The sequence below is a fragment of the Nelumbo lutea genome, chromosome 6 (assembly GCF_056320005.1).
Source record: "Nelumbo lutea isolate HS-2025 chromosome 6, American lotus-T2T, whole genome shotgun sequence".
Classification (NCBI taxonomy): domain Eukaryota; kingdom Viridiplantae; phylum Streptophyta; class Magnoliopsida; order Proteales; family Nelumbonaceae; genus Nelumbo; species Nelumbo lutea.
This window is the reverse complement of record NC_142689.1, coordinates 40,326,750-40,341,220: the sequence shown is the minus strand read 5'-3', so window position 1 is coordinate 40,341,220 and position 14,471 is coordinate 40,326,750. Positions and strand designations below refer to the sequence as shown.

At 41.5% G+C, this 14,471-nt stretch overlaps 1 protein-coding gene across 3 annotated transcripts in view; it reads right to left on the bottom strand.

Annotated features, from left to right (window-relative positions):
* The window catches only part of LOC148848698 (ascorbate transporter, chloroplastic-like), a 77,230-nt gene that overhangs the window by 43,568 nt on the left and 19,191 nt on the right, over positions 1-14,471 (bottom strand). For all 3 annotated transcript variants that reach the window (XM_088952214.1, XM_088952216.1, XM_088952215.1), the window contains 2 exons: positions 13,271-13,408; positions 12,758-12,859 (listed from right to left, as the gene is read on the bottom strand). In XM_088952214.1, coding sequence (XP_088808340.1) covers positions 12,758-12,859; positions 13,271-13,408 — 240 coding nt within the window. The remainder of the gene's footprint in view (positions 1-12,757; positions 12,860-13,270; positions 13,409-14,471) is intronic.

Genomic DNA, 14,471 nt, shown 5'->3' with positions numbered 1-14,471 from the left:
GAATTGAGAGTCTATCACAGGCGATGCAGGCAGGTTGATCCTAGTCATTGGCAGTCCCGCCAGCTCCAGTTCCTTCCGCGGTTCCAAATCCAGAGCCTACTGAGATACCTCTCACTGTTGTCACTTCCCCTCTTGTGGATGACCTTGATCTCCCTATTGCCATTCGCAAAGGGAAACGACATTGCACCACTTCTACAGCTCACAGCATCTCACAGTTCTTATCCTATGATCGTTTGTCTCCATCTTATCGGTCCTATCTCACTTCCATTGCCGATGTCCCTATTCCAAGAACAGTGCAAGAAGCCTTATCAGTTCCAGAATGGAAAGATGCAATGCAAGTCAAAATGGATGCCCTGTTGAAGAATAATACTTGGGCACTGGTTGACCCACCAAAAGGAAAGAAACCGGTGGGATGCAGATGGGTGTTCACTGTGAAGCATAATGTTGATGGCTCTATTGGAAGGTACAAAGCCCGGCTGGTTGCAAAGGGGTTTACTTAGACTTATGGTATAGACTACTTGGAGACCTTTGCCCCAGTAGCCAAGATGACCACCATCCGAGTTCTGTTATCCCTTGCAGCAAATCATTCTTGGCCCTTGTTTCAGATGGATGTTAAAAATGCCTTTCTGAATGGAGACTTACAGGAAGAGGTTTACATGCAGTTGCCTCTTGGATTCTATGATACAGAGACAGGTAAGAAGGTTTGCCGACTGAACAAAGCATTGTATGGTTTGAAACAGTCACCTAGAGCCTGGTTTGATAGGTTTAGATTAGCCCTTGGAAAGTTTGGTTTTTACAGGCCCAGTCAGATCATACACTATTCATCAAGAGGATGGAGTCCTCTCTGACACTACTTGCAGTATATGTTGATGATATTCTGGTGACAGGAAATGATAGTCATGAGATTGAGTCCCTCAAACAGCTCCTTCATCAAGAGTTTGAGGTGAAAGATCTTGGTGCACTACGGTACTTTTTGGGTATTGAGGTTGCTAGATCCAAGTAGGGGATTTTTATCTCTCAGAGAAAATATGTTCTAGATCTGTTGGCGAAAACTGGAAAGTTGGGTGTTAAGCCAGCTGATACACCCATCGAACAAAATCACAAGATTAGTGCAGAGGGCGGGGAGCCTCTTGAAGACAAAGTTATGTTCCAACTGTTGGTTGGAAAGCTCCTATAGCTCAGCCTCACTCTGTCAGATATCAGCTATGTAGTTAGTGTTGTTAGCCAATACATGCACTCCCCTAGAACTTCTCATCTTCTTGCAACAGAGAGAATATTAGCATACTTGAAGAGATGCCCAGGTAGAGGTATACTGCTCAAGAACAATAATCACATGAGGGTGGAAGTCTATACAGATGCCGATTGGGCTGGGAGTGTTGATGACAGAAGGTCTACCTCTGGATATTGTGCCCTTGTGGGAGGTAACCTTGTCTCTTGGAGAAGTAAGAAGCAGAGTGTTGTTTCCCGCTCTAGTGCTGAAGCAGAATACAGGTCAACGGCTAATGGAGTGGCTGAAATCTTGTGGCTGAGGTCACTACTTGAAGAGTTGGGTATTGACTATGAAAAGCCCTTAATGTTGTATTGTGATAATCAGGCAGCTATTAATATAGTCCACAACCCAGTGCAGCATGACAAAACTAAACATATTGAAGTTGATCGACATTTTGTGCGAGAAAGGGTCACATCACAAGAAGTGTGTCTTCTGTACATCACATCTAATATGCAGCTCGCGGATATCCTCAACAAGGTTGTACTAAGGAAGAAGTTAGAGACAGACCTATCCAAGTTGGGAATGATAGATATCTACTCCCAACTTGAGGGGGAGTGTAGAGAACACTGATGTGAGCCCCACTGCAGTGGTCTCCACTGTGTTCGTAGGACAGCATGTGTAGTTATTTGTTCCAATTATAGTAGTGTCAGTTTGTTAATTCAGTTGTTATTTATTTCAGCTTTATTTACTTTATTTATTATGTAAGTACTAAGGGCAGATGTGTCCTTTCCATTATGTACTAAACATAACCTATAAATAATAAGAAAATGGCGGCGGCAGATCTGTTAGAATCTGTCCCTCCTTTCAACCACTTGTGTTCTCCTGTTTCTCTTCTATTCTCTCTCCTTTCTCTCACTTTTCTTCTATTTTGTAAACCTAAAACCTATTAGGATTCAAGACTGATTACAGTCTTGATCTTCTACTCACCCCCTATTAAGCACTTGTCCAGGGCTGAGATGGCGGAACACAGGGCGAGGGGACAATGTTTTAATTGTGATGAACTCTACTCAGTAGAGCACAAGTGCAAGAGACTTTTCTGCCTCTTGGTGGAACAAGAGGAAGATGAAGATGAACCCTCTTCATTGGAACCCGATCCAGGAGGGCAAAGTCATTCCACCTATCTGAGATTCCTTTGACTGTGTTTCAAGACACCCATCCTGAATTCGAGCTTGAGGACAAGCTCGTAGTCCAGGAGGGGAGTAATGATGTGGACACATATTGGGAGCAGCAGCAACAATGATCCGGTGTTCTCATCCTATCCAATTAGGCAACAATAGTCTTATCCATTTGGCATATTAGATTAGACTATCTTGTTATTCTTATCTTATCTTATTAAGTTAGTAGATTAGATTATCTTATCTTATTAGGTTGCCTTATCTTATCAGATTAGGATTAAGAGAGACTTATCTTATCCTATCAGTCTTATCTTATCAAGATAGAGCAGGAGGTCTCCCTATTCAGCAAGGAGTCCCCCTAGGATTAGGACTCTTGTAATATCCTATTTAAGGAGACACTATTATTGAATGAAGGCATCGAATATTCAGTCAATAAGTGAGTTAGGAGAGTTGGTGATCTCTTGAACAAATCACCAAGGCGCCAAGATAGGTTCATCAAGAGCAGGGAGGAACAAGGGAAAACAGGAGATTTTCCCCGTGGACCGACCCGTAACTAGATCCTATTCGCAGGCCCATAATAGATCCTCTTTCTCCATTTCTTTACCTTGATAGCTATTCGGTAGACTTATTTTGAGAGCTGATAGGTTGGACTTAATTAGAGGTTGGAGGGTTGGTAAAGAGGGTACTGTTGTAAAACACTTGCAATTTGCTGATGATACAATTATATTTTGTGAGACTAGGGACCGCTGGAAAGTGTAGGGGCATGAAGAGCAATACAGCCCATAGCAATATAGCAACACTATTCGCGGGTTACTGTAGCAAATTGCAGCCAAGGGGGTCATTTTTTATTTCTGTTTTCTATGAGTGTCTTTTTATTATTTGGGTAGCTTAAAGCTGGTGCAGGGGCAAGAAGAAAAATACAAGTCCTGCCTACTGACTATTTAAGGGACAAGTACCACCTAATTCCATGAGTTGGAACAAGGGATAGTAGTGTGGAGGACTACTCTAATGAGTTCAATTAACGTGTTGGTGCATGTCAGCCTCCAAGAAACTAATCATCAACTTACTGCCTGTTATTTATCAAGCTTGAATCTCTCGATTCAAGATGAGATTGGGGTGGTGTGGCTCACAAATCTGGAGGATGCCAAACAGCATGCCCCTTGGGTTGAAGCTAGAGTCAGAAGGTCAGGGCAAAGGAGAGTTTCGGCTGTATGCACAGCTGTATATTCAAATCAAAGGTCTTATGGGGTTGCTAGGAAAACAAGGACTGAGCTTAATGCTTCTCATTATGATAGAGGTGCTTCTGGTGGCATTCGGACAGGGTTCAAGGGTTTTGGAGGATGGATAGAAGTGAGAAAGGAAAAGAAGTTTCCGAACCAGCAACTAGTCGCACAGGTGCTGGACCTTCCAAGGATGTTAGCATGCCCTCAATACGTTGTTTTACAGGTAGGAAAAGGGGACACATCTCTTATGCGTGTCCACAACAAAGAGTTAATCTTGTTGAAAGAAACAATGAAGAACTTGTGGAGCCTATGTATGATAACCATGAAGATGAACAGGAAGAAGTGGATGTATTTCCTTCCCAAAATGAGAATTTGGTGGTGAGAAGGGTGCTAACATCCCCTAAGAGTGAAGAAGAGGATTGGTGTCACCGAAGCATATTCCGTACACATGTCACTTGTGGCAGAAAGGTGTGCAATCTGATTTTGGATGGAGGGAGCAGTGAAAGTATCATTTCCAAGGATGTTGTAGAAAAGCTAAAGCTACCTATGGAGAAACATCCACAACCTTACAAGGTTTCTTGGTTTCAGAAAGGTATGGAGTTTCCCATTACTTTACGTTGCCTTGTAAGATTTACTTTTGGTGATAAATATGATGATGAAGCATGGTGTGATGTGGCTCTTATGGATGTTGACCAAATACTTTTGGGAAGACCTTGGTTATATGATCACAAAATGATGCATCTTACAGATGCCAATACTTACACCTACCGAAAGGATGGGAAGAAAATCACTTGCATCCTAAGAAGGAGGAAGATACAATTCCTTCTAAGGACAACAAGGTTGCGGGTTACCTTTTATCTCATAAATTTGAGGAAGAATGCAAGAAGTCAGGTGTGATGTATATGCTGGTTGGTAGGAGTTTAATGGCTAACCAGTTGGAAGAGTTGGTAAAAATCCCTGAGGAAGTGCAACCATTACTAGAACAATTTGATGAACTTGTTAATGGGGAATTACCAAGAGGTCTGTCTCCATTATGCAATGTGCAACATGCTATAAATTTGGTACTGGATGCAACCTTGCCAAATCTTCCTGCCTACCGTTTGCCACCTACTCATAGGGCTGAAGTGAAAAGACAAGTGGAAGACCTGGTTGCAAAGGGGTTGGTTCGCAAAAGCAAAATCCAATCTGCAAGATGGAACATGTCAGAGAGCTCGGGTGGATAACTTGGGCAAGGGAACTCCGAAAATCAAGTTAGTACCGAGTTGCCGAAATGAATGAGAGCTAGTGGGCAAAGAGTCAGAGCAGAGCAAGTGCGTAAAAGAGTGAGCATAATGATTGAGGGTGAAGGGCCACCCTTATATAGACTTCGAAGCTCAGTTAAGGCGTGTTCAGCACGTTCGGGTGATAGGCCTTATCCGTCCATTGCTTACAGAGTATGCCCGCACACCACCGCAATGACCTTAATCGGTTCCTCGAGAAGCGGAAGGAACTGAGTTTACCATTGCCATGTGGGTATCATGTCCATGCACATTTCGGGGGCGCTAAGTGGTGCGAACGAATAAGGAGAGACATGCCACGTAGGTCGGAGCCCTCCTGAGGTCGGTGTGACAACTCAAGTCGCGTGTTGCCCAGGTCAAAGAGGTAGGCTGGTGATCGAAGCAGATAATGGGCATGCATCGTAAAGGCCCTTTAAGCCAATCAGCCAATCTTCTCTTAAGCAAGGTCGGAGTTACTTTGGGAGGCGTAAGCCGACCTATCAAGGAGCGCTCAGCCAAGGTCGTGCCGCATGTGATGCCTGTTGAAGTTTGACCTGCCCTAGATTTCTGTCTTGTTCGTTGACTGTAAAGTAAACAGCAAGAAGTAGGAGAGGAAAGAAGAAGAGAGAAAAGAGAGGAAAGAGAGAAAGGCTGGTTCGAATTAGAGAAAGTCTTTCCTAGATTCGGCCAGACCTGTTATTATATTATTAACTTATTAGAAAAGACTTAAGTGCCCTTCTTTAAGTAAGAAGCACTCGAACTAACATAACAATACACATCAACATTCTCAACAAGTACAAAGGACCAAAATACCCCTTCACTAATACCACTAACACTCCCCCTCAAGCTGGTGAATATATATCATATAATCCCAGCTTGTTACATATGTAGTCCACTCTCCCCCGACTCAAACCTTTTGTAAACAAGTCTGCCCACTGGTTTCTCGTACTAACATATGCAGTTTCTATCACCCCATTCAGCACCTTCTCTCTCACAAAATGACAGTCAACTTCGATGTGCTTGGTTCTTTCATGAAACACCGGATTGGAAGAGATATGAATCGCTGCATGATTGTCACAATAGAGCTTCATCGGAGTACTGATGTCATATCCTATCTCCTGTAGAAGGTTCCTCAGCCACACTAATTCACAAGCAGTAACTGCCATGGCCCTATATTCTGCTTCTTGCCACAACTGTTTGCTTCTTACTTTTCCACGTTACCAGGTTACCCCCCAGAAAGGTGCAATAGTCTGTGGTAGATCGTCTATCAGACATAGAACCTGCCCAATCAGCATCGGTGTATCCTTCTACTACCAGTTTTCCACCACTCCTGTACAACAAACCACGACCAGGAGCTCCTTTCAGATACCTCACAATCCTTAGCACTGCATTCCAATGTGGGACCAAAGGTTTCTACATGAACTGACTCACCACACTAACCGCAAATGAAATATCTGGCCGAGTAATGGTGAGATAGTTTAGTTTGCCTACAAGTCGTCGGTATCTGCCAGGGTCTTCAAATACTTCACCTATATCACTACTCAGCCTCGTATTTGTTTCCATAGATGTCTCAGCCGGTTTAGTACCCAACAACCCTATTTCTTCCAGTAAATCAAGCACATATTTCCTCTGACACAAATTAATGCCATGCTTAGATCTTGCTACCTCTATGCCCAAAAAGTATTTCAAATTGCCAAGGCCCTTTGTCTGAAAGTGTTCCTATAGGAATGCCTTCAATCCGTCAATGCCCATTTTATCATTCCCAGTCACAATGATATCATTCACATACACCACCAATATTATTTTGCCCGCCGACGAGTCAAAACTGAAGACAGAGTGATCAACTTGGCACTGTTTCATACCAAACTTCTTGACCACCTCACCGAACCTACCAAACCATGCTCGAGGGGACCGTTTAAGTCCATGAATAGCCTTCTTAAGTCTGCATACCTTACCATCCTCCCCCTGAGCAACAAACCCTGGTGATTGCTCCATGTAGACCTCCTCGAGCAAATCACCATGCAAAAAAGCATTTTTGATATCTAGCTGATGGAGAGGCCAAACATACATAACTGCAAGGGAGATGATGACACGAACTGACCCTATCTTAGCGACCGGGGAGAATGTCTCTGTGTAGTCAATGCCATAGGTTTGGGAGTACCCTTTGGCAACCAGCTGCGCCTTCAGGCGCTCAACACGACCATCTGGCAAAGACTTAACACTATTCACCCACTTACAACCGACAGCCTGCTTCCGAGGAGGAAGAGGGGTGAGATCCCAAGTGTGATTCTGATGCAAAGCAGAGAGCTCTTCTTCCATAGCACGACACCACTCTGGAGAGGTAAGGGCTTCCTGGACATCCTTAGGAACAACCACGGAGGATAACAAAGAGATGAACTGGCGATGGGAGACGGAGAGGTGGGTAAGAGAAACAACATTGGAAATAGGGTGAAGGGTGCAAGTACGTTTACCTTTCCGGAAGGCAATAGGAAGATCTAGGTTGGAGGCTGGTGTCGGAGCTGGGGCTGGATCTGTCGACGGTGATGAAGCTGGAGGAGCTGCAGTCGGTACACGCGGGCGATGTGTATACACGTGACGGATGGGTGGACGGTCAACCGACGGTGGCACCGGAGGCAAGGACGTAGGCATGACTGGAACCAGAGGAGGTGGATCAGCCACAGGAAGAGGAAGAGGAGGTGGTGATGTGGAGGAAGCAGCAGCACCGGACCCCATGAAGAACGGAGTAGACTCGAAAAATGTAACATCAGCACATACCAAGGAACGACGAGCACTGGGATGACAACACTTGTACCCTTTCTGAGTTCGGGAATAGCCAAGGAAGATACACTTTAGGGAACGTGCATCTAACTTGTCAGTCCCAGGACCCAGATTATGAACGAAGCAGACACACCCAAATACCCGAGGAGGAAGCGGAAACGGAGACATGTTGGGGAATAAGACACTAAAAGGAGAACGACCATCAAGGATAGACGTGGGCATCCGATTTATTAAGAAACAAGAGGTAAGCATTGCATAGCTCCAAAAGATTTTCGGAACATTCATGTGGTGCATGAGGGAGCCTACAAGATGGCGGTTCTTTCTCTCAGCAACCCCATTTTGTTGCAGAGTGTAGGTACATGAAGTTTGGTGTATAATGCCATGTTGGTCCAAGTATTCTTGAAAAGATGAAGACAAGTATTCACGACCATTATCAGAACAAAAAATTTTGATGTGAACGCCAAATTGATTGCAGATCTTAGCATAAAATTTCTGGAAGATGGAAAATAATTCACTTCTTTCTTTAATTAAATAGAGACACGTCATTCTTGAACAGTCATCAACAAAAATAACAAAATATCGGTATCCATTATATGACATCACTTTATAAGGACCCCAAACATCTAAATGAATTAAAGAAAAAAGACTCAACACACGGTTATCGACCCTAGAACAAAAGAGAACACGATGGTGTTTCCCAAATTGACATGACTCATAATCTAAAACAGAAAGTTGACTCAATGAAGGGACTAAGGACTGCAACACTTTTAGTGAAGGATGACCAAATCTACAATGCCACTAGAGAGGAGAAATGGATAACTGAAGGGTCGATGATGTTCATCCACCACCATCAAGACAATACAATCCACTAGCTTCATGCCCTCCACCAATCTTCATCCCCGTCTTGAGATCCTGAAAAACACACATAGAAGGGTAAAATGTGATGGAGCACTTAAGGGACTTGGTCAGCATACTAACAGACATAAGATTAAATGGAAGCTTAGGTACATATAAAACAGAGGATAGGGATATAGGGTCTAGGTAACATTACCAACACCACAGATAGATGATGTGGAGCCATTAGCAAGGGTAACAGATTGTGATGTTGAGCAATCCAGGGGTTGGGTGTGGATGCCAAACAAGCCATACCTGAGTGTGCAAAGGAAGTTGTGTTCTGCTGCGACTTGGATTGAACAAACCTCTCATACTCATCCCGAGGAACACTCACCATCTCCTTGCCTGGACCATCTAAAGGAGTAGAAGGCATCGGGTCAGTTGACCGATTCTCCTGTCTAGAGCTGAAACTGGTGTCACTAGTCATGGCATGGTTGACCCACGTCGAGAGAGGACCATGTAAGTCATAGCAGTAGTGAATGGTATGTCCATCCAAACCACAATGAGTACACTTCCGTGGACCCGAGCCACGTCCTCTACCACTAGCTCCCCCCGAATCTCTGCCTCCAGTACGACTACCACCACAGATATGTGTAGATCCACCACTACCACTCCTGCCAGGCTGGGCTCCTCGAAGACGAGCAAACACCTCCTCTAAAGATGGAAGAGCAGATCCCCCTAGTATCTGGGCTCGTACTGGTTCATACTCAAACTTCAGCCCAACAAGAAACCGTGTCACATCAAGCTGCTCTCGCTGTTGCTGTTGAACTTTGACATCAGAAGTGAGAGGATGATAGACATTTAACTCATTACGGATATTCCTCACACTGGCATAGTACTCCTCAAGGCTCTGATTTCCCTGTTGCAGATTGAAGTATTCCTGATACAGTTGGTATACCCTAGTGGTATTATCCTGACCTGAATATAGTTTCTTAGCATGATCCCACACCTCTTTGGCTATGTCAAGAAGCATGAATTTCACATTGATTTTGGGTTCCATACTGTTCCACAACCATGTAATGATCTGTGCATCTTCCTGTTCCCAGTCTTCATACTCCTGAGAATTAGCGGGGGATTTCTCCTCTCTTATATGCTTCACTTTCTTCTTCGCCTTTAGAAAAACCTCTACAGACTTGGCCCAAGGACATAATTCTCTCCATTCAGTTTAATGGAGGTCATTTGGACATTCAGGTAGTTAGTAGATATCATGACACTAGGTTTACTATCACTGTTATCTGCCATTGCCGAACTCCCTTATCACTGAATTCTAAGCACTGCCTTATGAGCACTACACACTACACACTACACATAGACACTTCACCGAAATCTGCACACTGATTTCAACAATAATAAATACTGAGAACTGCAACACCACAAACCCTACTCACCGAAATCTGCACACTACACATAGACACTTCACCGAAATCTGCACACTGATTTCAACAATAATAAATACTGAGAACTGCAACACCACAAACCCTACTCACCGAAATCTGCACACTACACATAGACACTTCACCGAAATCTGCACACTGATTTCAACAGTAATAAATACTGAGAACTGCAACACCACAAACCCTACTCACCAAAATTTGCACACTGATTTTAGCAGTATTAAATGCTGAAAACTGCAACACCACAACCCCTACTCACCAAAGTCTACACACTGATTTCAGCGATATCAAATGCTGAAAACCACACTTGTAACACCACAAACCCTAATCCACAGCTACAGGAAGTTTCACCATTAAGTAGATACTATTGCCCTTCGAATCACACACAAACCAGAATAAACCCTAGCATACTGCAATCTAAAAACCCATCATGCGTACTGTACTACACCTCTCATGTATTCCATAACAGATAATATGCATAAAAAAAACTTTACCTCATCGCCTGAAGGCCAACTACACGAAGGGCTGAGACACCACTGCACCACACGTACCAGCCCTAACTAGGGCTTAGAAACCACAGCAACCAATCACCAACGACACAATTGGAGGCATAGGAACCTCCTAGGGAAGAGGGCGATCACTCCTTTTCATCCCTTTTCCCAGTCTCCAACTCACAGCTGAGAACTCAAGAGAAACCCTAATTCGAATGCGCAGAAGACAGAATTCTGGCAAGTCTGATTTGTTGAACCTCGCTCTGATACCATGTTGAAGTTTGACCTGCCCTAGAATTCTGTCTTGTTTGTTGACTGTAAAGTAAACAGCAAGAAGTAGGAGAGGAAAGAAGAAGAGAGAAAAGAGAGGAAAGAGAGAAAGGCTGGTTCGAATTAGAGAAAAAGTCTTTCCTAGATTCGGCCAGACCTGTTATTATATTATTAACTTATTGGAAAAGACTTAAGTGCCCTTCTTTAAGTAAGAGGCACTCAAACTAACATAACAGTACACATCAACATTCTCAACAAGTACAAAGGACCGAAATACCCCTTCACTAACACCACTAACAATGCCAAAGTGTCGTGAGACAGTTTTGGTCACCACATGGCAGCTCATAATTAGAGGGTCATTTTACCCCTCATTAGATCAGATTCAGATTTTGTAATTTACATCCGATTAATAATCGAAGCGGGATTCGGATTTGACTCCATCCAGTCCAACTAAAATCCGAATTTGATTATATTATAATATTTATTGATATTAAATTTTTAATATATAAATTTTATATAATTATATTTAAACTTATAAAAATATATATTTTTATATATTAATATATATGAATTTATATATAATAAATTCAATATGTATGTTTACATTAATTTATTATGTATAAAAGTTGAAAAGTAATTAACTTTTTAATTTTTGTATTTTAAAAAAATTAAAGCAGAGTCGGATTAAATCCGAATCCGATCCAAGTCCGTTAGGATTCGAATTCAAACCCGAGGTCTTTAAATCCGATCGGATTTCGGATCAGATTTGGATCCAATGGAGAAAGTTGCTACCAATCTCTTGCTCTTTCATTGTAGGTGTTTGGGAGAAGCTTTTTGGTTGCAGATGGTCGTGCCATTTGCATATTAGTAATCTATGACCCTACAACCTTCAAGCGGCCAAAGAGAAGAGGTGAAGTCTTGTAGAGATGTGCTAGGACTGCGTTGGTGTGAATAGTTTGGGAGGAAAGAAATGCTAGAATTTTCAATGATAAGGAGAGGGATGAGGCTATTGTTTGGGATTGTATAATTAACAAGGATATAAACTAGACTAAATCCCTGGACCTCTTCTCACACTTCTTTGATGATATATGGAGGAATTGGGAATTGGCCGCAAAAAGTTCTGCTGCAAAAGAGAAGCTTGTGGCGGAGTGGAGGCCCCCTAAAGAAGGTGTTATCGAGCTAAATTTTGAGGGTAGTAGTCTAGGCAACCCAGGGCCTTGCCGGCCTTCCAGTATTGGGGGAGTTTTCAGAAATCCCGAGGGTGAAATTGTTGCATTATTCTCTGGTCCTATTGGAGTGAGGGATTCTGTAAATATACAAGTCCAAGCAGTACGAGGAGAAGAGATTGCTAAAGTGTTGAGATATGGACATTTGCTAATTGAAGGTGACTCTAAAATAGTAATTGGGTGGCTGAAAGGACCAGAAACAGTGGCTGATCAGAAAATGGGTTTGCAGATTTTCTAGCTAAGCAAGGGGTGCATAAGAATCAATTATATTAGGCTTGCAATTTTATTTTGTTTTGTTTTTGAGGCTGCATCTCACGCTTCTTTGTGGGAAACCTTCACTGTGTGGGCAAGTCTTTTATTGATCTTTAATAATCTTCTATTACTTATCAAAAAAGACTTAAATTGAAATTGGGATGATCTTTAAGACTTATTTTCTACACATTGTGACTTCTTCCTTGATCACAATTCTCAGATTCTTTCAGTTGAACTTTTCATCCCTTTTTTTCTTTTCCTGGTTGGAATTTGTTATTTGTGGTTTTTACAGAAACTGGTTGTGTCCTACTAATTACCAGATCATTGTTCTTTTCTAGCAATATATGTTTCCTAAGAGCTTTCTCTAAAAGATTTGGTTAGTGGTCCTACATAATTGGTTGGCAGAATATGTGTAAATGATTATTCAACCAAACTGGAGAGTTGGGTAGTGCAAATGGTTGCCAATGCATAGCAGATGAATACTAATCAAGGGCAAATCATGGTACCTTGTTATAGCAAATTATTTACAAACAATTTCAGGAAGATTTAATAAAAGCAAGCATCAAATTACTTTGAAAATGATCAAACCTGACTGCATGCCATGCATAGCACAGCCAGAGCTGGAGAACGGGCATGGCTCAGCTGTGTGAGAAAGAAGGCTGGGCCTAGAAACCCAATTGTTTGCATGATCTGCAGAATCAGAAGGTTTTAGAGGAGAGTTAAGTTCTAGGAAGGGATATAGTACAAATATTAGATTCAAGCAGTAAAGATATCCATGTTTCTTGTAGACATGTGCAAGAGAGGACAAAGGTCCAATGGCATTCCTAAGAAGTGCTACAGGTTAACTTTCTCAGGAGCATAAAAATATTCTTTATGCCAATTAACCCATACAACTCATAAATAAATAAGTAAAGGGAATATACGTAATTGTACTGATTCTAGGTAGCCACTAATTCCTTTTCCCTTCACAATGTTGCAATAATGAATTGAGATGTAGAAAGTCAAGCAATGGGAGATCCAATTTCCCACCACAGAAAATGATATATAACTCCCTTATGCTTTTCCATGCTCCAAAATACTGGGTTCACTAGTAGCACTTACCTTACGAACTGAAGTTATTGAAAGACCTCTGCTCACAAGGGTGTCTGCAATCCATCCTCCTATATTTGCAAACACTGCCATTGTTAACCATGGCAGGACACAGAATAGTCCAGACTCAGTAAGGTTAAATTTCAAGACCTGGAAAAAGGAACAATCAAGAATAAGATATATGCAGTCCAATGGCCATGTTAATTGACATGAACTGCCTTTTTTTATATAATTGACACAAACTGCTTTTGGTTCTCTCCATATCAACCATGAGGTCATGTTCAATTACTTTCAGATAGAGATTTACAGTGGCAATTACATAATACACAGTTCATTAAAAGAAAAAACATGTATTTGTTTAAGTCTTAACATATTTAGAAATACAGTGAAAAGAACACTTAAACCTAATTGCAACAGTCCAACTGCAACTTAAATTGAAATCTGTATCCCAAAAAGAAAAAAAAAATGAAATTTGTATCCGAAGGTGGTTAGCCAAGTAAATAATAAGATTTTTAATGGAATAATGGGACATCCTGTGGATGATAATTTTTTGAATTTTCACCATCAGATGTTCAAGCACTTCTTATCAAAAATGGACTCTTTTCAAGAAGATCTAAAAAAAATCGAAGTTTTAGATAATAAAGACAAAGAGAACAAAAACACAAAACTATTAAGTAATATGCAAATAGTTATAAGAGAATTGCCCTCGAAATTATGTGATTAGTCTGGGACAAGATTTAATACACCAGATCCTTTGATAATGCACTAAACTCACTAAACCAAGGATAGTCAAGTATTTTCTTATTATTTGAAATATTTAGTAAAAAATTTAAATATATAAAAAGGAACAGATCAAAGAAAACAAAAGAAAACTCACTCATCAACTTAGCTGAATTGTGTAGACAATTTTTTTCCCAACAACCAGATCATTTCTCCAATAGCAAAGTAAATTGACACTACCCCAAGACAAACAACCAAAAAAATAAAAGAAACAAGGTATGACTAACAAGATTCAGTGCAAGCAAGAAATACTTCAAAACTATTGCTAGAAACTACATCATTGTAAGATCCAAATTTCATATGGATTCAGTTGCAAAGATGATAAGAAATACATAATTTGAAATAAGGGGTTTTAGGTTCAGGTCATCTTAACGAAAATTTTTTAGTAAGTGGAAAGATAGGAAGACCAGATAATTGTCCTGTAGCTAAACCA